The sequence below is a fragment of the Tachyglossus aculeatus genome, chromosome 6 (assembly GCF_015852505.1).
Source record: "Tachyglossus aculeatus isolate mTacAcu1 chromosome 6, mTacAcu1.pri, whole genome shotgun sequence".
In the NCBI taxonomy this organism is placed as follows: domain Eukaryota; kingdom Metazoa; phylum Chordata; class Mammalia; order Monotremata; family Tachyglossidae; genus Tachyglossus; species Tachyglossus aculeatus.
This window is the reverse complement of record NC_052071.1, coordinates 13,215,292-13,238,523: the sequence shown is the minus strand read 5'-3', so window position 1 is coordinate 13,238,523 and position 23,232 is coordinate 13,215,292. Positions and strand designations below refer to the sequence as shown.

General features: G+C 47.8%; 1 protein-coding gene across 2 annotated transcripts in view; it reads left to right on the top strand.

The window, feature by feature from the left end:
* Positions 1 to 21,983, top strand: part of ATRX (ATRX chromatin remodeler) — a 191,483-nt gene extending 169,500 nt beyond the window's left edge. The window contains exons 31-35 of one of the 2 annotated variants that reach the window (XM_038747865.1): positions 17,714 to 17,863; positions 18,631 to 18,756; positions 19,711 to 19,806; positions 20,410 to 20,538; positions 21,609 to 21,983. In XM_038747865.1, coding sequence (XP_038603793.1) covers positions 17,714 to 17,863; positions 18,631 to 18,756; positions 19,711 to 19,806; positions 20,410 to 20,538; positions 21,609 to 21,887 — 780 coding nt within the window. In that variant the 3' untranslated portion in view covers positions 21,888 to 21,983. The remainder of the gene's footprint in view (positions 1 to 17,713; positions 17,864 to 18,630; positions 18,757 to 19,710; positions 19,807 to 20,409; positions 20,539 to 21,608) is intronic. The other variant, XM_038747867.1, reaches the window with a different exon arrangement.
* Positions 21,984 to 23,232: the final 1,249 nt, after the last annotated feature.

Sequence of the window (23,232 nt, the reverse complement as noted above, 5' to 3'; positions counted from 1 at the left end):
TCGAGCCGTTGGAAAGAGCACAAAGACTGAGACGTCTAAAGTTGGGGGGTTTGGTGGTGAGGGGGGATCCATTCATTCAGTTCAATCACATTTACCTGTGTGCAGAGCACTGTACTAAGCTCTTGAGAGGGTATAATACAACAATAAACGGACACGTTCCCTGCTTACAGTCTAGGGGCAGGGAGGATTGTTGCCGAATTGTACTTTCCAAACACTCGGTACAGTGCTCTGCACACGTAAGCACTCGGTAAATACGAACGATTGAATGAGACAGATATCGATACAAATAAATAGATTACAGATATGTACTTAAGTGCTGTGGGGAAGGGAGAGGGGAAGAGTGAAAGGAGCAGGTCAGAGCAATGCAGAAGGCAGTGGGAGAAGAGGAAAGGCGAGGCTTAGTCTGGGAAGATCTTTGGGAGGAGATGTGCCTTCAATAAAACTTTTAAGTCAAGGAGAGTAATTGTGGCCAAGTTGTCATCCACTTCCCCCAAGAGAGACTGTTGTTGCCTGAATTCATTCATTCATTGTCGTATTTATTGAGCACTTACTGTGTGCAGACCACTGTACTAAGCGCTTGGGAAGTACAAGCTGGCAACACATAGAGACGGTCCCTACCCAGCAGCGGGCTCACAGTCTAGAAGGGGGAGACAGACAACAAAACATAGTAATAAAATAAATAGAATAATAAGTATGTACAAGTAAAATAGAGTAATAAATCTGTACAAACATATATACAGGTGCTGTGGGGAGGGGAAGGAGGTAAGGTGGGGACGATGGGGAGGAGAGGGGGAGAGAACTACACAAGTTCTAGGTATCACAAACGTCCTCCTTTTCTATCCTCTCCATCCCCCTGCTGAACCATATTTATTTGGCATTGGCCAGAGTTCATCAATTTGAGTTCCAGTCGCTTTTCAGATAAGAGGCTAGGACTTGTAGAGAGTTTCCGGATTTAAAGCCATCAAGGAAAATCTATAACTGTCTCTAATAAAACCCCAGCAGAGGGCAGACATAAATTCTAATATCCTTCCTTAGCAAGCATCGTCCATTGTGAGGAAGGTCCGCGTTAAAAAAATAAGATGGAATAGCGAATTCAGTCATTTACGGAGCATTTTGGAGAATGTGAAAGGAAGACTTTGTTGTTGTTTAGTTTTTTTACACTAATTACTGCACCTGGAAATGTTTTTTTGCAAATGTCCTCTGGTACTCCCTTCTAGCTATGTGTTCTAATTGTAGAAATAGGGCATGATCTATTTGGTTAGTTTAACGCTCTTTGCATTCAGGTATACGTATGAAAATTTGTTCCTCTTGTTGTCTTTTATCATCGTAAATTGAATTCAAGCCCTTAGCTATTCACGTTCTTGGAACATAGGCATTCTCTTCTTAAACGCCAAAATTCGAAAGCCATTGAATTGACCAAAAACCCAATGCCCGCCTTATCTTGAAATGTCTGCCAACTGAGTTCTTTTTATTTGCTTAAAGTAGAATGCGAGAGCATGTTAAGGTGGCCTGTCTGTTATTAATCGACTTCCGTAGGTGATATTCTGTGTCAGGAAAACTCTATTTGCTAGTCATGTAGCTGTTGAATAAAACACCTTTCTGTGTTTCGGTTAAAGGGCTTGAAGTTGCATTTATGATGTGTCAGGTTGAACATGATCACAATCCTTTTTCTTTTGTGGAACTTGAAGGACGCAGTGTATTTTTTTTTTTTTCCCATTCTTCAAAGAGTCCTCATTTTGGTAATCTGGATTTTTAGAATAAGACTGACCTTTAAACCTTAAACTGCACGTTTTGGAATGGTTCCGCAGGATCCCTTTCTTTTCAGGCTGAATTTGACTAGACCACCTACAGTGCCTTTGCAGCTGTCGGGGATTTAGAAAGCGTTAGCTTAGCCTACAGACTCTATATAGCAAAGTCCCTTTAAAATACTTGAAAATAAATGTGAACAAGTAGATGTAAGCCCTTCGCATAGAATGAGCCGTTTAATAGGTCACAGAAACAGACTTTTCTTGAAGGTGGAAGGTTAGTTAACTTTCTTTCCATTAAAAAGGAAAGATAAACCTCAAATAACTTCTTTTGGAATTAATTTGAATTGTGAAAACTTGCATTAGAAGTATTCTTCTGACTCGCTTTGTGTATTACTCTGAATTATGATTGTGTCAGACATTTGGATAACTTTAGAATAGTCTCACTTTCAGTGGGCTGTAAGATGTTTTAAACCCAGTGGTAAACCAGTTCACTGCGGGAAAATGAACATCTCTTTTTAACAAAACAGGTACAATATTCTTTTACATTTCTCTGATGGAACGCTAAACGCGATTCGCCCCGTTGTATCAATCCACAGTTTGCTCTAAGCAGTTAAAGTGAATTTAAAGTGAGGTGGGGGTAGAGGGGAGAAGAAGGCTATCTACTATTGCTTTGGGAAATGAAGTATGTGTGTCCAGTTGCACACCAGAAAGGGATTATTGCGTTTTCAGTAGTATCCGTAGCCATTGCTACTTTTGAACTCGGGATCGGTATCCACAGTTTGGAGCCCCTTCTCTTGGGCAGGGCACTGCTCTAGTATCTTGAGGAACTGACAAAAACATGCAAGTAATAACCATTGCCCTCCAGGAGCTGACAAAGTAAACAGGAGACAGTAGTTGTAAGGCATCAATCGGCAGAAATGTGAATTCTTCCAAATTGCCCATCGTAGCAAATGATAATTTTTTACCCTGGCCCAGACACTCTTCAAAAAGATTACGAAAAACGTCAGAGTTGTATAGGCATTTAGAACTGCTTTTAGCCTGAAGTATTGATAGATTTTCTCAAAAGTTCCGGACGGGGACTGTGTCTACCAACTCTGCATTGGTACGATGGAATAAATACGATGGACCGACCGAATTGTATTCTTCGAAGTGTTTAGTAGCATGCCCTGCACACAGTAAACCCTAAATAAACTGCGCTGATCGCCCAGTTGAGCGTTTGGGGTGGTTTCAGTACGGTAACGTTAATGAGAGCCCAACTTGAACCTTAAATTCAGTATCGGTACCGTGCGGTGTGGAGCCTTTATTTCATGATTCTGTGTCTGTCTCTTCGCAGTCTAGCTCCCTGTTCTTTTCAGAGAACTTGTGTCACAATTTGAGTTTGATATGCACATTGAACCGGGCCCTAAGCACATAATATCGGTATCTTCTATTTGGGTTTCTACTCCTTTATAAAGAGAAATATTTTTCAGCGAATGTCCACATACTCAGTCTTCAGTGGGCAAAGAAAAGATTCCATGATAAATGGTCGTGATGGTTAGACGTTTTGTCCAGTTCACAATTTCTGGTTTTTTGTTTTTGTTTTAAAGAAAGGATTAGGACATAACTCCAAGTACCAACTGAAAGTGCTCTGTTGATTTCCACCCTGTGAAAAGTGAAAATATCGCACCTGAGATGGTCACTTTCTTAGGCTGTAGCTTTAGCAGTTACGTTGGATGTAAAAAATAGACAGCAGCAAGCCATTATCCAAAGAAAGAGGAGCCATAGAATTGAAGTTGAGGTAACCAGAGCCAATTCTGTTGGGGTATTTTGGACGGTACCTTGTGATTTTGTTCAGTCAACAGGGTTTGGGAATTTTTTGTCTTTTTGAGGGCCGTGTTAACTCTTTCAGATAAACAGCCGCATGGTTGCCAGAAGTGGGGATAAGTCAGCTATGTGTTAGACGGTGCCATAAATGAGGGGCTTAAGGAGTGTAAAAATTTCATTCTAGATCGATCTCTAGCTGTGCTTTGAAATTTCTGTTGGTTTATGGCACACCCTCTCTAGGCAAAGGGGTTGCCTGGGCCAAATGGAGTGGAGATAGAGGGGCGCAGTGGCAGAGAGGAGGGAAGCGACTTGCCCAAGGTCACGCAGCAGACAAGTGGCAGAGCCGGGATTAGAACCCAGGCCCGTCTTACTCCCAGGGCCGTGCTCTGTCCACTAGGTCATGCTGATACATTTGTCCTATGGAGCGGTCAGCTTCCCAGTTTACGTGGTCACCCACTTGGATTTCACAACGCCCAATTTTTCCTATGGCATACTAACCCGATGTCGAGGTCCCGTTCGGAGAAAAAGCAGTTCCGTTGAAGTATTGCAGCTCTTCAGTCCCTGCTTAGAAAATTACGTGCCCTGGATCTGCCGAATTTAAGGAACATTAGCTTTTAACCATATTTGAACCCTAACTTCTGAGACCCAGAACTTTTTTTTTTAATCTAGGTTCCATTCATTGACCGTTCTGTGTACCTTGAAACATGGAGGGTGTCGGAATCTTTATGCCCGCCCACTGCGGAAACCATTTTTTTTTTTAGTGGTATTTATTTCAAGATAAAGCCCCGGAAGTTCAAGCGGTGTGGCTTTCTTATGGGGAGGTTAATGCTTTTCTTTTTCCCCAAAAGCCAAGGATCAGAGACATTCTGTATAGTCCGTTTAGACCAGTTGTGTGTAGTCACTTACCTCAGTGAGTAGAGTGTGGTAATTGCCTGGGTCAAAGTAACAACTATTCCTTAAACCCATTTGGCATCCACGAATACACACTTCAGTGTGTATATCGAAACCATGAGTCCTGCAAGGGAAAATATCACTTTACGTGTTGGGACCCGAGATTAATTGAACTGGGAAGCAACGTGGCCTAGTGGAAAGAGCGTGGGCATGGGAGTCTGGAGACCTGGGTTCTAATTCTGGCTCCACCCCTTGCCTGCTCTGTGACCTTGGGCAGATCACTTAGCATTTCGATGCCTCGGTTCCCTCATCTGCAAAATGGGGATTCAGAACCCCCTCCTCTGTAGACTTTGAGCCCCATGTGGGATCTGATTATTAGGTGTGTACCCCAGCGCTTAGTACGGTGCTGGACATCATAGTAAGCCTTTGACAAATACTACAATAATTTTTCTTATCATCTTACCATCAGTCATTATTAATAAACCGCAAGCGCGGTTTTTTCCTGGTCCCCATTTATCCGAGGTGCTCTCCTCTCCAGCTTTCAGATGACAAAGTCTTGGGAAAGTCAGTTTTCCACTGTATTGATGTCATTCATTTCTTACCCTCATTCCACACAGTTTCCTTATACCTTTCTCGTTCTCTGCATTGGCAGAGGTATCCGTTCATACTTCCACGTTAACCTCTTCATTTGTCGGAGTTGAGCTCTCGGTCTCTGCTTTTCCCAAGCCATCCCTCACCCTCTGTCCGGTCTGTTTTAGGACTTGGAAGGTGATGGGGTGGCTGTGTGGTCGTCAGATTCTGAGCTTTGGGGAGCCCAAAACTCTGCTCTCTGAGCCACAGAGATCCTTCTGCTCTTTTGGTTTGACTTTTGTGTCCATCCTTGGCCTTGGCTTTTGTGTTGATTTTGGGGTGGTCTCGTTTCTTGTGTGTCTGTCTCCAGTCCCCACCCCTTCCCTCTCCCCTCTTTCTTAGCTTGTGACCCCCGGTGGGCCAGCAGTCATGTCTAATTCTCACCCATATAGCCATTCAGTCATATTTATTGAGATAAATATTTATTTATCTGTGTGCAGAGCACTGTACTAAGTGCTTGGGAGAGTGTAATACAACAGTAAACATACACACCCCCCGCCCAAGATGAGCTTACCGTTTCGTATCTTTTCCAGCGCTTAGTACAGTGCTTTACATATACATGCTACTACTGTGGTCTTTATTCTTAATGTGCCTGTTTGCCCCTGCTTTGATTTTTCTCATGATGAATTTGGCTTTCAGTTCCTCTGTTGGCTAAAGTAGAAATTAATTTGCATCCCCGTCCTGACCAAGAACGATTTTTTCTTTCAATCAATCAATCAATCGTATTTATTGAGCGTTTACTGTGTGCAGAGCACTGTACTAAGCGCTTGGGAAGTACAAGTTGGCAACAGTCGCTACCCAACAGTGGGCTCCCAGTCTAAAATTTCCTAAGATTGTCTTCGTTGTCGGATCTTAGAGCATATTCTTGGCAAGAGCGATTGTCAGGGGATGCCTTCCACTACCTGTCCCCTTCTTTTTCTGTTTCACCTAATCATTGCAGTCTCTCGTGGTTCCTTTTCCTTCTCTGTTTCTGAATTAGATGGCCGCCTCTGCATCCGGAGTTCTTTATGATAATAATAATAATAATAATAATGGCATTTATTAAGCGCTTACTATGTGCAAAGCACTGTTCTAAGCACTGGGGAGTTTACAAGGTGATCAGGTTGTCCCACGGGGGGCTCACAGTCTTAATCCCCATTTTACAGATGAGGGAGCTGAGGCCCAGAGAAGTGAAGTGACTTGCCCAAAGTGGCCGGGATTTGAACCGATGACCTCTGACTCCAAAGGCCGGGCTCTTTCCACCGAGCCACGCTGCTTCCCAGTGGCAATTTCCAATTCTTCAGTCAGTTGGTGTTCGATTTTATTTTCCCCGGTTTCGGCCTTTCCAGTCATCCTGCCAGCCCACCTCGAATTGCGGGGCTGCCCTGTTCGCCGTGGTGTGTTAACCTGCACGACACTCCCGTGAGTTTCAGGGTGCAATTAGCTCCGTCTCCTAGGCCTTAAAACTAGAACAGAGAGGCCAAGAACCGCCCCCAGCCCCCCAGCCCGGACCCAAGCGTGGGGAAGAAACGGGAGAAGAGTTCAAAAGCCAGCCGCGTAATTCCTTCGGCCGCCTTATCCTCCTCTCCCTGAACAATTGCACTTTGGTTCTTAAGTCGCCGAAATGCGCTTTCTTGAAATAATAGCCCGCTGCTGCTGTGTTTCCCGAACGTCAGGGTACCGATCTCGCAAATGCCACACGTCCCCGGGCCCATCCATTTCTGTTCTGGTTTCAGTTCAGCACTTTTCAAACCCATCAAAGGACTTTTGCTTCGAAAATCTTGGTGTCCTGCCAGCAAGGCTTGACTAGCCCAGCCCGACGGGCTGGCTTCTCGAGGTTCGGGCCTCGTCGCGGCTCACGTTTCTGTAAATTTGGTTGGGAAAGCACCTTCTGTGGGAATGACACTTACGAATTACCCAGCTGTCAGAGGAAAATCTCAGGCCGGGTCGTATTCCACCATATGATTAAACGGGGGGGGCATGTTTCTTTTAAGTCTGGCGACCTCTCTTAGAGAAACAAAGGCCGGTAAATCAAGCACAAACATTTTTTTTACCGACATTTCTCCCGTCCAATACTGCACTACCTGTGTCTTTTCAACTGTGGGCTGCTAGGTCGGTAATTACAAGGAGAGTAAAATAGGGATTGAAATTGAAGTGAGGCTTACTTTTGCTTTTTTCCCCTTCCAGGTTTTAAATACAAATTTTTCTTCCCCGTTCAGGCCCTCTATTCATGTCTTTATACCTCAAAGCAGAGATTCCAGAACAAAGATGCCATTGTGCAGGTTGATTGCCCTGCTAATTCTGAGCCTGCGGTTGCCCCCTCCCTACCCCCCTCCTGCCAACCATCAGATGGGAGATAATAATAATAATGATGGTATTTGTTAACCACTTACTATGTTCCAAGCACTGTTCTAAGCTCTGGGGTGGATACAGGGTAATCAGGTCATCCCATGTGGGGCTCAGAGTCTTAATCCCCAGTTTACAGATGAGGGAACTGAGGCACAGAGAAGTTAGGTGGCTTGCCCAAAGTCACATGGCTGATAAGTGGCGGAGCCGGGATTAGAACCCGTGACCTGACTCCCAAGCCCGGGCTCTTTCCAATAAACCACGTTGCTTCTCATAACCGACTTCTGTCAGCCACCTTCCCATATCATCACCGTGGGGTCACCCGTTGACAGGAACTAGGTTGGGTCTCGAGGCGATGTACGTAAGAGAAGGAGCATGGTGGAGTCGATTGAACACAGGCCCCGGAGTCAGAAGGTCATGGGTTCCGATCCCGGCTCTGCCCCTTGTCTGCTGTGTGACCTTGGGCGAGTCACTAGAATTAGCAGTTGTGGGTTTGGCTCTCCAGGGAGCTGTGGAAAGAGAGGAAGAGGAAAAAGATGAGGGGAAATTTCAGCCAAGCATTAGCGTGCGCTTCCTAACCTAAGCGTTCGGGCTAACCGAAGGGATCAGCTTCCCTGGAAGCTTTGAAACCGGGATGTCTGTATGAGAGGCACAACTCAAGGAACTAGGGAAGCACATCTATATAAGAGGCACAACTTGAAGAACTAGGGAAGCACTAGGAAGGCTAGGGCAGAGGCCTGGGAATCAGAAGGACCTGGGTTCTAATCCCGGCTCCACCCAACGGCAAGCCACTTAACTTCTCTGGGCCTCAGGTACGTCATCTGTCAAAGGGGGGTGAAGACTGAGTCCGATGTGGGACAGGGCTCACAGTCTAGAAGGGAGGAGACGGACAACAAAACAAGACATGTTAACAAAATAAAATAAATAGAATATTCCAACCTGCCCATTCATTGCCTGGCACATAGTAAGCACTTAACAAATACAGTGTTAAAAAAACCAAAAATGACTCCCCAGGCCCCTGCCCGAGCTTTGATTCAGTTAAATAGAGGAGAACCAAGAACTGCAGGTGGGAACGTCGGAAGAATTTAGGAAGTGCTCTGAAATGTTGTCTGGAACGGGTACTTGACCTAGGGGGAAGCACCCGGGAGGTCGGCGAGATGGGACCCCTGAAAACGAGGGTGGTCTGGGACCCGGCGCTCGAGCAGCTCGCCGCCTGGGACACCCGGACACAAAGCCGGCCGGGGCAGGCCGGCTCGAAATTGCTGCTCAGCGGCAGGCCGTCGCCAACCCGAAAGTGGGCCAAACCCAGTGTGGTCCAAAACTCCCAGCGGAAGGTTTTTAGGGCCCACAGCAAGTTTCCCTGCAACTGTCACGTACATCCACTCACCCCCACTGCTGTGCCGCCTCCAATCAATCAATCAATCGTATTTATTGAGCGCTTACTGTGTGCAGAGCACTGTACTAAGCGCTTGGGAAGTACAAGTTGGCAACATAGAGAGACAGTCCCTACCCAACAGCGGGCTCACAGTCTAAAAGGGGGAGACAGAGAACAAAACCAAACATACTAACAAAATAAACAGAATAGATATGTACAAGTAAAATAAATAGAGTAATAAGTATGTACAAACATATATACATATATACGGGTGCTGTGGGGAAGGGAAGGAGGTAAGATGAGGGGGATGGAGAGGGGGATGAGGGGGAGAGGAAGGAAGGGGCTCAGTCTGGGAAGGCTCCTTCTGTTGGACTGGACTCTCCCAAACCCGCGGCCCAGCGCTCCGCACACGCCAAGTGCTCGGGAAATACCAGCGATGGATGGAACGGCGCAGCCCCAGGACCTAATGCGTCCTCGGTGGAGGCTAAATCCTCCCACCGCCCCCAAACCGGCCGGGCCCGTCCGCTCTCTCTGCCGGCCCGGGGGACAGACATCAGACGCGAGAAACCAGAGGGGGCCGAGCCCTGGGGCTGCACAGGAGTCCGCCGGGCGCAATCCCTCCAGCCGCCCAGGGCCACGTTTTGGGCCCTTGGAAATCTCTAAAAGGCATAGGTGGTCTCTCTAACACTCTCGTCCACCTGCCTCAAAAATCCGTGAGGCTGTGGAAGAGCCCGAAGACAGCAGCGCCAGGAAACGGCCCGAAACCTGATTCTTTGACACAGTAATAATAATGATAATAATGATGGCATTTATTAAGCGCTTACTATGTGCAAAGCACAGTAGACCCCTGACCCCGCCGGAGGTGGATCGCTTAACCGGGCCCCCGTAGCTTTCTGAGGGTAGGGACCCTTGCCTCGTGTGTAGCCAGGGCACAGCGTGTGGCAGCGGGCCCCGAGTGAAGATGTGGCGGTTGGGGCCACATCAAATTCTAGTACAGTGCTCTGCACACAGTAAGCGCCAAATAAATACGATTGAATGAATGAATGAATATTCTATTTATTTTATTTTGTTGACATGTCTTGTTTAGTTGTCTGTCTCCCCCCTTCTAGACTGTGAGCCCGCTGTTGGGTAGGGACCGTCTCTCTATGTTGCCAACTTGGACTTCCCAAGCGCTTAATACAGTGCTCTGCACACAGTAAGCGCTCAGTAAATACGATTAATGAATGACCTCCCGCAGCACCTGTATATGTGTTTGTACATATTTATTACTCTATTTTACTTGTACATATTCTGTTTATTTCGTTAATATTTCTTGTTTTGTTGTCCGTCTCCCCCTCTAGACTGTGAGCCCGCTGTTGGGTAGGGACTGTCTCTCTATGTTGCCAACTTGGACTTCCCAAGCGCTTAGTACAGTGCTCTGCACACAGTAAGCGCCCAATAAGTACGATTGAATGAGTGACCTCCCACAGCACCTGTATATATGTTTGTACAGATTTATTACTCTACTTGTACATATTTACTCTATTTTATTTGGTTAATATGTCTTGTTTTGTTGTCTGTCTCCCCCTTCTAGACTGTGAGCCCGCTGCTGGGTAGGGACCGTCTCTAGATGTTGCCGACTTGTACTTCCCAAGCGCTTAGTACAGTGCTCTGCACACAGTAAGCGCTCAATAAATACGATTGAATGAATGAATGAATGAATGGTGGTCAGATTCTGAAACAGATCGAAGGCCTGAATCCGGACGGAAGCCAGGTCTGACCCCAGACTGGAGGTCCTCAGAGGATTTTTCCTCCTCTCTTTTCCCAGGAAGGCATTACTTCCATATGTTCTGGGTTATCTGGTCAGAGATCCAAAACCATTGTGAACATCGAGAAAGCTCCCAAATACAGTAACGGCCGTACGTCAGTGTCTCGTAGTTTGCCGTTTCCCCGCGGGCTCTGACACCCTCGAGAGGTGTTTTTCTTCTCCTCCGCCAAATTAAAAGTTAACTTCAAGGGGAAACGATTCCATGAGAAATTCCACAAAGACATGGACAACGACAAAGAAGTTGGTCTTTAATTTTTTAAAGGAAAATTTTTGAAGGAGGGTACTGAATTTTCTTATTTTTAATGCTTTGGCAAATTGGCTTCGTCGTCTGGGGACGTGGAAGGGCCTCGTTGTTAATAATAATAATTACGGTGGTATTAAGGGCTTACTGTGTGCCAAGCACTGTTCTAAGCACTGGGGTAGATACAAGGTAATGAGGTTGTCCCACGTGGGGCTCACAGTCTTAATTCCCATGAAGTAACTGAGGCACAGAGAAGTTAAGTGACTTGCCCAAAGCCACACAGCTAAGTGGCGGAGCGGGATTAGAACCCATGACCTCTCCCAAGCCTGTGCTCTTCCCACTATGTTGGGATTTACAGTGCTCCACCAAATGCTCAGCATGGTACTCTGCACACAGTGCGTGCTCAATAAATACCATTGATGATGATACGATTTGCAAACCCTTGATTTTGATCTGGCCCCAAAATAATAAGTTACTATCATTATGATTACTATAATAATTGTGGTGTTTGGGTGCTTACTAATGTTACAAGCACTATACTAAGAGCCGTGATAGTTGAGCACTCAGTACCGTGCTGTGCATACAGGAAGTATCCAGTAAATACCGTTGATTGATTGATTTGATAGATACAAGATAATAATAATAATAATAGTGGCATTTATTAAGCAGTTGCTATGTGCAAAGCACTGTTCTAAGTGCTGGGGAGGTGACAAGGTGATCAGATTGTCCCACGGGGGGCTCACAGTCTTAATCCCCATTTTACAGATGAGGGAACTGAGGCCCAGAGAAGTTAAGTGACTTGCCCAAAGTCACACAGCTGACAGTTGGTGGGGCCGGGATTTGAACCCCTGACCTCTGACTCCAAAGCCCGGGCTCTTTCCACTGCGCCACGCTGCTTCTCCAGATCGTGTCCCGCTTAGGTCTGGCAGTCTAAAGGGGAGAGAGAAACAAGTATCGAATGCCCATTTTACAAGTGAGAAAATTGAGGCAGCGAAAACAGAAAAGTGCAGTGATTGGCCCAAAGGTCCACAGCAGGCAAGGGGCAGAGTCAGGATTGGAACCCAGTTCTTCTAACTCTTTGACCGAGCTCTTTTCCCTAGGCCACACTGGTTTCCCTGTTGCATATAATAATAATACTAATGGCATTTATTAAGTGCTTACTATGTGCAAAGCACTGTTCTAAGCGCCGGGGAGGATACAAAGGTGATCAGGCTGTCCCACGGGGGGCTCACAGTCTTCATCCCCATTTGGCAGATGAGGTAACTGAGGCACAGAGAAGTTAGGTGACTTGCCCAAAGTCACACAGCATATCTTTTCAAAGCCACCTTTCCTCTAGTAGTTCCATGTTTTTAACTTAAAACTGCTAGACAGCTTGTGGTGTTCGGTTCTTGTTTCTCTTCCCTTTCACTTTTATGTAGCAGTTAAATGGTTGGGCTGGGAGTGTAATAGTGTGTGTGAAACCAGACAGTTTCATCCTGACAGTTGTGTCGGGCAGCTTAAGTTGCCGTTCTAGTTGGCTACCAACTTTTATTATATATGTAATATATAATAATATTATATATTATATTATTCTGGTTGGGACCTCATGAGAGTCACTCGCCTTACCATGCTTTAATGTTTTGTCGTTTCATCTTTCCTTTATATTTGTGTGTGTCGCCACCACCACACACACTTGTATCCTTAGATTGGGAGCCCCTTGAGGGGCAGGGACCGTGCCTAATTCCTTACCTCTGTAATCTTTCCCAACGCTTAGTACAGTGCGTTGCACACAGTAGACCCTTCCCTTCAGAAAGGTTATCACTACTCCTATTAGTCGTATAAAATCAAGAATCACGGTCGCAACCTAGCAGATGATTGCCGTGGCTAGCCATTGTGAAAAGTTGCAGATGGTTACAGATTTTAAAAAACTTTTAAAAATACTGGAGGCCCCCCCACAAACCCCCAGAATCAGCTTCACGTCTCAATTCTGACTTTCAAGGTTGCATTTTGGTACTAATTAGATGGGAATTTTTCTCTGTGTTGCCAAATATTTTTTAACTTCCAAGTAAATTAATCCAAGTGGATGAAAATGTTTAATTTGCCACTAATTCTGCTCCACCAATTGAATTACTCATCTTTTCAAATCAGGGACATTAAAGAGCATTAACTGAAAAGTAGATCTTGCTTTTCTCAGCTTTCAAGCTTCATCACTTACTCAGTACTGTACAAAATAAAAGTTTAGACAAAGAAAAGCAAACATACACATTTGGAGGTAATTTAAACCACATTTTGATGGCCGGGCTGGCCAAGTGAGTGTGGATTATATTCCAGTATTGTTTGCAATAATAATGTTACCATAGCAACTGACACATGCATATTGCAAAGGGGGGAAAAAAAGGGAAAAAAACCCACTTTTCCACATATGGTGCATGTTGCTATATTGTGCTAAAAGTTGGCATTGGGTTAGTTTAATTTCTATATCTTCTTCTGGACTTCTTCCCCCATCTCCCCCACATGCATTCTAACGTATCTCGTTTCCAACACCATTCCCCCTCCGTAATCCGATTACTGGATTGTTCGTGGACAATTTAATTTCCGCCCACCGGGACCTTAAAGAGGACAAATTGATTGCCCTTTTGTGTAGGTGAAGTCTGGTCGCTTTTACTTTGCTTTCAGATGTGGGTTTAGGGGTTTTACTTTCTCTGGCAATAGCTAGAAGTCTTAGAAGCAAAACCCCTGTCCCGCGGAAGCGAAAAGTCTCGGTGGCCAAGCAGGCCGGCCCCTCTGGGCTGTTTATTCGGGCCCCATTTTGGTCGTGGACGTCAACTCGCTCGGTCACCCTGGGCAAGTGGCCGGCTTTCCTGTCTTTTTTTCCTGACCTGTGAATAGAGACGACTCCATCCCCCCTGTTGCCGGGACGTTCGGGTTCCGCGGGGGCCGGCCTGGGAAACCTACTGAAACGTGGCAGAGGAATAGGGCTGCGCGAGGTGCAGGGAAGAGAAAGTGGTATTCTGTGACCCGAGGTCTTGCTGAGGTGCGGATTTTGGCTGGGCGCTAAACCGAGGCTACGGGATTCCTCTAAGGAGAGCCTGTGTCAGGGGTTGGTTCTCCGAAACTGAAGACACGCACACCCACATTGAAATGAGGCTGTGGGTTTCCTCTAAGGAGAGATTGTGTCCAGGGGTTTATAAGTTCCCTGAAACTGAGGACACCACACTCACTCACTCCCTCTCTCACTCTTCTTTTAAGGAGTTTATGAGTTTTCTGAAACTGGGGACACCCCACAAATACACACACATCCCCACGCATTCCCCCTCCCCTTCTCTCCCCCTCTCCCTGCTGCATGCTAAGCCAAAGCTATGTGTTTCCTCTAAGGAGACCCTGTGTCAGGGGGTTTATAAGTTCCCTGAAACTAGGGACCGCACACACACAAACACCCCCCAGCCCCCCAAAGAGAGGCAGACATTCAAGGGAGCTTCCCAGGCTGAGAATGAGCCCCCTTTTCCCCCCGAAACCCATCCGCTAGAGCTGCCACGTTAGATCTCTCTCTGTAGACCATAGCAGGAGAAGAGCACAGAGATGCACAGCCTGGCTCGTGTCTAATAGCGGATGGAGCCCAGTTAGATGGTGCACCCCACTCTTCTCTCCCACATAAAGATGCCTGGCCTCATACTCTGTTGGCCTTTTGAGCCCCTTAATACATGTTGAATTACGTTGATTCCAAGCTATATAGGACCCCGGAGTTGCCTTGATCACGCTTCTGGTATCACAACTGGCTGAAATCTCTGGGGAGCTCTCCCCCCTCGCTCAGTTGGTTTTGTATCTCCTCATCATCAATCATATTTATTGAGCGCTTACTATGTGCAGAGCACTGTCCTCCCATCTTGAGGATTCTTCTTGAAGAAGTTAATAGCTCATTAAAGTGGAGGCACTTTTCTAACCAGAGAGCTGAGGGGGAATAGTTGGTTTTGTATCTCCTCCCATCTTGAGGGTTCTTCTTGAAAAAGTTAATAGCGCATTAAAATCGGGGCACTTTTATAACCAAAGAGCTGAGGGGGAATCCTGGGCGGTGCCTCCATATTGTATAGTGAGGGGGTCCCGGGGGTGGCCAGGGGAGCCCTGTTCTCCACAGTCTTCCTGATGGCCACAGAGAAGAGGATTTTCTCTAAGTCGAATCCCTGGGTTTGGACTAGGAGTCAGATCCTGTGATCCTCAGGGAGAGTCTCTGGCTAGAAGTCAGGCAGATCGGTTTCTCCAAGAGGGAGCAGAAGAATTAAGCTGGCGGCCAAATTGAGAACACGTATTTATTGCTAGGTTTTTTTTTAAAAAAAAAAAACGATTATGGAAGGATGGATGGCAGTTTTTAGATGAAGTAATTCTTTACGGGAAACTCCCCCCAGTATAGAGCTGTCTTTCCTTGTGAGAATTATATCAGGTCCTCTGAATGCCAGTCTGTTGCGAGAACAGTACTAGAAATCATTAGCTTTCGTTGTGCCATCTCTCGCTTGTTGGAGGCAAACAACCCCTCTAGGAAGAATACCGAAAGAAGCATTGCTTGGCATGGATGGATGGATGGATGGGATGGAATGGAATGGAAGGATGGATGGAAAGCATTAGCAGACACGTTCCCTACCCCTAACAAGCTTACAGTCTAGAGGGGGAGACAACTGTTAATATAAATGAATGATTTGTCATATATAGTTTTATATGTATATGCATATATGTAAATTATAATACATAAATTAAAGATACATACTTAGTGCCGTGGGGCTGGGGGTGGAAATCAAATCAGGTGCCCAGAGGTCACAAGTCCAAGTGCATTGACACCTCTCTGCCCCCAAGGAGCTAACAATCTAGCGGGAGAGATGGACACTAAAATGAATGAAGGCCTCCAGGAGGCCTTCCCAGATTGAGCCCCTTCTTTCCTCTCCCCCTCGTCCCCCTCTCCATCCCCCCGCCTTACCGCCTTCCCCTCCCCACAGCACCTGTATATATGTATATATGGTTGTACATATTTATTACTCTGTTTATTTATTTATTTATTTATTTATTTTACTTGTACATTTCTATCCTACTTATTTTATTTTGTTGGTATGTTTGGTTCTGTTCTCTGTCTCCCCCTTTTGGACTGTGAGCCCACTATCGGGTAGGGACTGTCTCTATGTGATGCCAATTTGTACTTCCCAAGCGCTTAGTACAGTGCTCTGCACATAGTAAGCGCTCAATAAATACGATTGATTGATTGATTGATTGATTGATTGAATTACTGGTAATGTAAAGATAATACTTAGGGGCTAGGGGTGGAGTGAGCATCTAGGGGGAACCAACTCAAAGGAAATGGTAGGGAGGAAAAATAGGATGGGGCGATGAAAGGTTAGTCAGGGAAGGCTTCCTGAAGGAGGTGTCACAAGTAGGGCTCTGAAGATGGGAATAGTGGTCTGTGGATTGTGAAGGGGGAGTCGGCCAGTCAGTCAGTCATATCGAGCGCTTACTGTGTGCAGAGCACGGTACTAAGCACTTGGGAGAGTACAATGTAACAATAAACACACATTTCCTTCCCCCAGCAAGCTTAGTCTAGTGGGGGAGACATACATTAATATAAAGAAATAAATTACAGATATATACATAAAGTGGTATTTAGAGAACACTTACTGTGTATAGAGCACCGTACTAAGTGCTTGGGAAAGGTCAATCATTACATATTGGTAGACACGTTCCCTGCCCCCAAAGAGCTTACAGTCTGAGAGTTCCAGGCGGGAGGGAGGGGATGAGCATCAGGATAATGGTGGGAGAGAACAGACGGAGGTAAAGTGAGTCGATGCTTCGCTTAGAGTGGTGATTCACAAACGGTGTGGTCACTGCCCCCGGGTGCAGTTCTGGAAACATTTGAGATGGAAGAAAAATAGCAAAATACACTCCAAGATTTATCTGTGGAAAGACGGTATTTGTTAGAAAGTATCCCTTTGTGCACTTGGTATCGGACCCTTCCTCAGCCCCTTAGAACTTAGGTCCACTTCTATAATTTATTCATTTATATTAATGCCTGTCTCCATCTCTAGACCGTAAGCTCGTTGTGGGTAGTAGAGAGCATGTCTACTGACCCGTATTGGTTATACGTTCCCAGGCACTTTAGTACAGTGCGCTGTGCACAGTAAGCACTCAGTAGTAATAATAATAATAATGGTATTTGTTAAGCGGCTTACTGTGTGCCAAGCTGCACAGTAAGCACTCAGTAGTAATAATAATAATAATAATGGTATGTGTTAAGCGGCTTACTATGTGCCAAGCACTGTTCTAGATGCTGGGGTAAATACGGGGTAATCAGGTTGTCCCTCGTGGGATTCATACTTTTAATCCCCATTTTACAGATGAGGTAACTGAGGCACTTAATAATAATAATTGTGATATTTGTTCACACTTTTAATCCCCATTTTACAGATGAGGTAACTGAGGCACTTAATAATAATTGTGGTATTTGTTAAGCGCTTACTATGCGCCCAGCCACTCTGCGTGGTCTAGGGTGGGTACAAGCAAATCGGGTTGGACAAGCCCCCGTCTCCCATGGGGCTCACGGCCTCAATCCCCATTTTACAGATGAGGTAACTGAGACACAGAGCAATCAAGTGGCTTGCCCAAGGTCACACAGACAAGTGGGGCGGAGCCGGGATTCGAAGTCACGACCTTCCGATTCCCAGGCCCGTGCTCTTCTCGGTGCATTGGCCGATCGACGGATTAGAAAGGAAGCTTCAGGTGCCGAAAGAGCAAGTCGTCACCTGGCTTGGAGGGTATCTGGGGGTAGCTCACGTCTGAAATTTGGCATGGGTGGAGCGGTGGCATTTAGGGACGCCAGGGAAGAACTACCCATCCCAAGAGTCGACTAACGCCACGTGCCTATCAACCGCATCTCCCACCAGGACACCATCCTTGCGGAATTACTGCAGATACATAAAGAACACATAGTGGGCTATCATGAGCACGACTCTCTTTTGGACCACAAAGAGGAAGAGGAGTTGACGGAGGAGGAGAGGAAGGCAGCGTGGGCCGAATACGAAGCAGAGAAGAAGGTAAGCCTGTCCGGCCATTTGGAAGACGGACTCGGGAAACAGGAACAAGGGATCGGGGATCGAGGCTCGATTGTGTTTCCGCCCTCCCGCCCCTCCCGAGAGTAATTGTGGCACTGGTATGGGGTAACAGCAGTGGCGATTAACGGGGGGCCAGGAGGTTAAAAGTGGTGACGTGACCCCCGAAAACCACGGCTGAAACACGGAGTGGTTTTCCCTCTGCGCCCACCCGCTCCTCCAGAAAATGCGGAGCAGGAAACCCTCCCAAAGCAGAGAGAAACCATTGTGGAGAGTCGCCTCTCGGCCTCTGGTTTGCGGGGGAACGGGGGGCCGGGAGGGGTCAGATTGGTTGGAAAATCCCACAGCCATTTCAAATATCAAACCGATTTCCACGAAGGTATTTCAGCGGAACCTCCCCCGCTGCCCCAGCCCCTCTTTTCCAACTCTTCGGACTTCTGGGAACATCCCCCCCCACCCCGGCCCCACTGATGTGTAGGAGCTGAGCGGACAGATGGCAGAGCGAGCGCGGTCTTATGAGAAGTTTCAGAGAGCGAGAGACGGCGGTTTACGGGTTAATGCCTTCTAGGTAATAGGATCTCAGTTTCGGGCGGAGAAGAGGTTTTGTTTGTGTGTGTGGGTGGGTGTTGAAAATTTCTTGGCACCGAGAAGGCCAAAAAGTCCGTCCCCGGTCAATAAGGGGTTGTAGGATGTCAAGTCTGGGAGCTCAGTGTGTAAAGCCCGTTTTTTTTGTTTGTCTGCTTGTTTTCCAGGGCCTGACCATGCGTTTCAACATGCCAACTGGGACCAATTTGCCCCCTGTCAATTTCAACTCTCAGACTCCTTATCTTCCTTTCAATTTGGGGGCCCTGTCAGCAATGAGTAATCAGCAGCTGGAGGTAGGTGGGGAAAGAACCGAAGGGGTCGGGCTCGAATATAAAGTTGCGGGCCTGGAGGCATGGTATCAATTAGAAACCGAATCTTTTCCAAGGCCGTTTCTAAGGGTCCCTCGAGCAAACGTTCCCCAGGTAGGAGTAGCGCATCCTCTCAGAGTTTCCCTGTGAAAAATGCAAAAAAAAAAAAAAAAAAAATCTTTCTGATCCATAAGCATTTTCATTAATTGGAAATTCAAATAATAATAATTACGGTACTTGTTAAGCGTGTACAATGCGCCAAGCACTGTTCTAAGTGCTGGGGTAGATAGAAGCAAATCAAGACACAGTGCCTGACCCGCTTGGGGCTCACAGTCTCATCCCCCATTTTACAGATGAGGTAACTGAGGCTCAGAAACGTGAAGTGACTTGCCCAGGGTCACACAGTAGACACGTGGCGGAGTCGGGATTAGAACCCAGGTCCTCCCAACTCCCAGGCCCGTGCTCTCTACGTAAACTGTACGGTGTGTCGGAGAAGGCTTTAAATTGGGGGCGATTTTAAATAAAATCAACAAGCACCTCCTGCCCTGTTCTCTGGGTTTCGTGTGCATGCATTCGTGTTCTGGGACAGGCGTAGGTGCTCCATTAAGGAAATAATAATGCCGTGCTGTCAGGAAACACCAGGAAACGGCCCGTATCCGTAAAATTCCTTTAGGCACTAAAACGACGAATGGCACTTCGAGGTCATCGATTCGATTCTAAAGATCGGTGCTGGGATGCCGCGTTGTTTTCAGTCCCAAACCTTGGCTAGAGTGAATTTTGTGCCCTACGCTAGATCGCCCCTTCTATTTTCAATTCTGTACGTCGCAGAAATCAAGTTCTCTCACACCGGGGAGGGGACGGGCCTCGGGGTTTGATGAGAGAGGAGCGTGTTGCCTTTTCACCTAGTCTCTCCTAAAGCATTTCCTGCTCCCTTCCCAGGACCTCATTAATCAAGGGAGAGAGAAAGTTGTGGAAGCCACAAACAGCGTGACATCAGTGAGGATCCAGCCCATTGAGGACATCATTTCAACGATAGTGAGTTGCCCGGAGTCCTCCCTCGTCTCCCCGCCCCCTTCCCCGGCCAGATTTTGGAAAAGGCGGGACCCCAGGGGAGAGGGGAGGGACGGGGTTTTGTGACTTTGCTTTCTTCTGACAGCGAGGGTGGGGGCTTGTCAATTCTCCCCCGAGGGAGCGCTTATTAAGAAAGCGAGGTGGAGTGTGGAGGGGATGCATATGGGGTAGAAGCTTGTAATCCCTGCATCTGCGATGGAAATCTTTTGGGCAGCAGTTAAGGGAAACGGCCGGTTCCTGGCGAGGACAAATTGACGTGGAAATTCTTCTCCCAGAAATATTTGCGCACCGTTTCCCTATTATCTATTTATTTATGTTAATTTTTTTAAATTGCCACGCCAGTCCCTCCGCACCAATCAGCTTCATATCGCTGTCTTAACCCGGGGTCGACAAGAGCGTTTTTTTCAGTGCTTCCCTTTACAATCCTTGCGACGTAAGTAGGGCAGCGAATTGAACTGAAGTCATCTCAAACCCAGGGACTCTGGCAGACGCTGGATATCTTGAGGCACCTTAATTGTTCTTGCGATTCCATGGTAATGAGTAATAAAGCGCATTTTTTCCATTTAGTGGAAGGAAAATATGAATCTGACAGAAGACCAAGTGCAGGCTTTGGCACTGAGTAGACAAGCCAGCCAGGAGCTTGACGTGAAACGCAGAGAAGCAATCTACACCGACGTGTTGACAAAACAGCAGATGGTAAGAGTTTTGAATGGGTTGAAGATGCAGGTCCATTCCCTTGGACTGATGCCAGTAGATAGGTGTAGAAGAGAGAAAGAAAATGTGCGTGTGTGAGAGAGAAAGAGAGAGACATGGTTGTGGTGGTGACTTGATTCCTCAAAAGGGAAAAGTAGTGAAGACTGTACCTTTGTCTAAAAATGCTTTTACCAAACACTTGTTACCCTCAGGAGACTCAGTCGAGAGCTTTCTTTTTGTCAGAAAGCCAGTGCCGAGGTCCGCGTTGGGTTTTCTGAAATCTTCCTGTTGGACGTGTTGAGCGCTTACCGCGTGCAGAGCATTGTACTGAGCGATAGGTATTTTTGCCGATTGAAAAATATCAAACCATAGCGGCCCGGCCCTTCCCCACGGTTGAGGACATTTTGCGCGTAGCGGACGTCCCCGTCTCGTGGAGAAAGTGGCCACAAAGTTGAGGGAAGCCGACCCGCTTTGTATAGCGTCGGTCTTTCCCAACGTGTTCCGTGGCCAGGGGAGAGCCCGGCTCCCGGCCCCGCGGTCTGAACTCGGGTGGATCAGGAGGCGCGGAGGTGATTGACGGAGCCGGTCGGATTTGAGTTTCCTTAGGAAAGCCGAGACCTTTCCGGGGTGGAAGTCGTCTTCGACCCGGAAGTGCTTTCTCCTTCAGAAACGGTCACCTGCTCGCTGACGAGCGAGTTTTTCCCGGGGATGTTGGAGAAAGGCAGAGCCCGGGAGGAAAAGCGCTGTAACTAACGATACTTGGGAGGGATCTCCCGGGGGGGCCCGGTTTGCCAGGGCAACCGACTTCCATCCCGCTCCAATACAATTGTCTCTTAGTTCGTTAAGAGAACTGGGCCCGAACGAAGTTACTAACCGGTTTCTCCACTAATCAGCCGGCGAATGCCATCGAGTTAGCGATGGCGGATAAGAGCGAGGCTCTTTCCTCTCGGCGGGTCGTTCCCCTCTCCCGCCCCCCCCCTCCCCGAACAAATTGACTTTGAACTCAAAACCTGATACTTGCTGCCTCGAAAGGGGTCTGGCCCTTCTAACGGCTCCCTACTCTCCGTTCACAGTTAATCAGTTGCGTTCAGAGGATCCTTATGAACCGAAGACTCCAGCAGCAGTACAATCAGCAGCAGCAGCAGCAAATGTCCTATCAGCAAGCCGCCCTGAGTCACCTCATGATGCCAAAGCCTCCCAGTTTAATCATGAACCCCTCCAACTACCAGCAGATTGATATGAGAGGAATGTATCAGTCGGTGGCCGGAGGCTTGCAGCCCCCTCCCCTCCAGCGGGCCCCACCCCCCATGAGAGGCAAAAATCCCGGACCTTCCCAAGGGAAATCGATGTGATTTTGCACTACGAGCAAAGGAAGATCTTTTATTTTTTTAGGAATCAATGGCTCTCCAGAACTCAACTGTAGAATAGTCCGCCCCCCGCCCCCCCCCCCCCCCAACCCCCGACACTCCCCACCCCCTTCCCAGGCCACCCGCTCCACGGTAGTTTTTGGGATTTTCTTTCAACAGGGACACGCCATCCCCCCCAACCCCGGGGACGCCGCCTAGAACTTTCTTATTACGCATGGCGAGGGCAGGAGAGATTGCCAGTCGTTTTCAGTGAAAACAAGTCCTTCTGTAGCAGTAGGAGCTCCGCACCCGACACCCACCCCACCCGCCCCCAGTCCCCGTCTCTAAACTCGACTCCCCCGCTTGCTTCTAGCAAAGCCATCAGCCCGTCACCAGATTCGAGGCGCTTAGGAAAGAGTGCAGATGTCCACATTTCTGTTGATCGCCTGCCACGCACACAGCTGAGTTCTTACTTAGACTTGATTCCTCAAATTACGGAACGCTTTTGTACGTTTAACCCATTTCTGGAAATTAAAGGGATAGAAATGGACACCCGGCCACCCCACCGAAGTGTGAAACGGGGGCTCCGTGGACAGCGTCTGTGCCGATCAGAGAGGCAGGAGCTGAGGGGGCTGCAGACACACACATTCTCTCTATCTCCTCTCTCCTCTCTCTCCCTCTCCCACTGAAATGCCAGGGCCCTGAGCTTCTCGAGGAATCCTGTGGTGCCATTGACCTGGTGCCAACGGCCTTAAGGACGGCTTCGAAGGAGTCCCACCTCCTCCAACAGTTGCGCCCGAGGGCGTCGGGGGCCGGGCTTCATCCCGTTGCCGGCAAGGGGGTGAAGGCGGCAGGGGCGGTCCTCCGGGACTCGCCGACGTGGAAACGCCGTTGCCGAGGTTTAAGGGTCCGCGGCGGGGTGGGCTTTACCCCGTTTCCTGGGCAGGCGGTAGCGGGAGGTCAGTTGTCCTGTTAGAGGTGAGGTTTTCTGGCTCTCGGCCCCTGCATTTTCTTCAGAACACGAATCCACCACCAGAAGAGTTCCTCTGTGAGTTTCAGGCCCAGGGGCGTCCTTCTGCCGGGAAGGCTTCCCCCTTGCCCCGGCGGGGGAGGAAATCAGTAAGTTCTCCGGACTTGCGATCTGGTTCGGTGAAGCATCTCTCTTTTGCGTGCGATTTGGCCCGCGGAGTCTCCGAAGGACCAGATCGGCCCGACCGCGGAAGCCGCCTCGGAGCGACGGGAAGCTCTCTGAGCCCACGTGGCAACGGGGAGCGGCGACCGCTCGGGAACGCGGGAGGAATCGGACGGCTGGCCGGGCGATCCGTCCCCGGGCATCGCTGGCCTCGTGTGA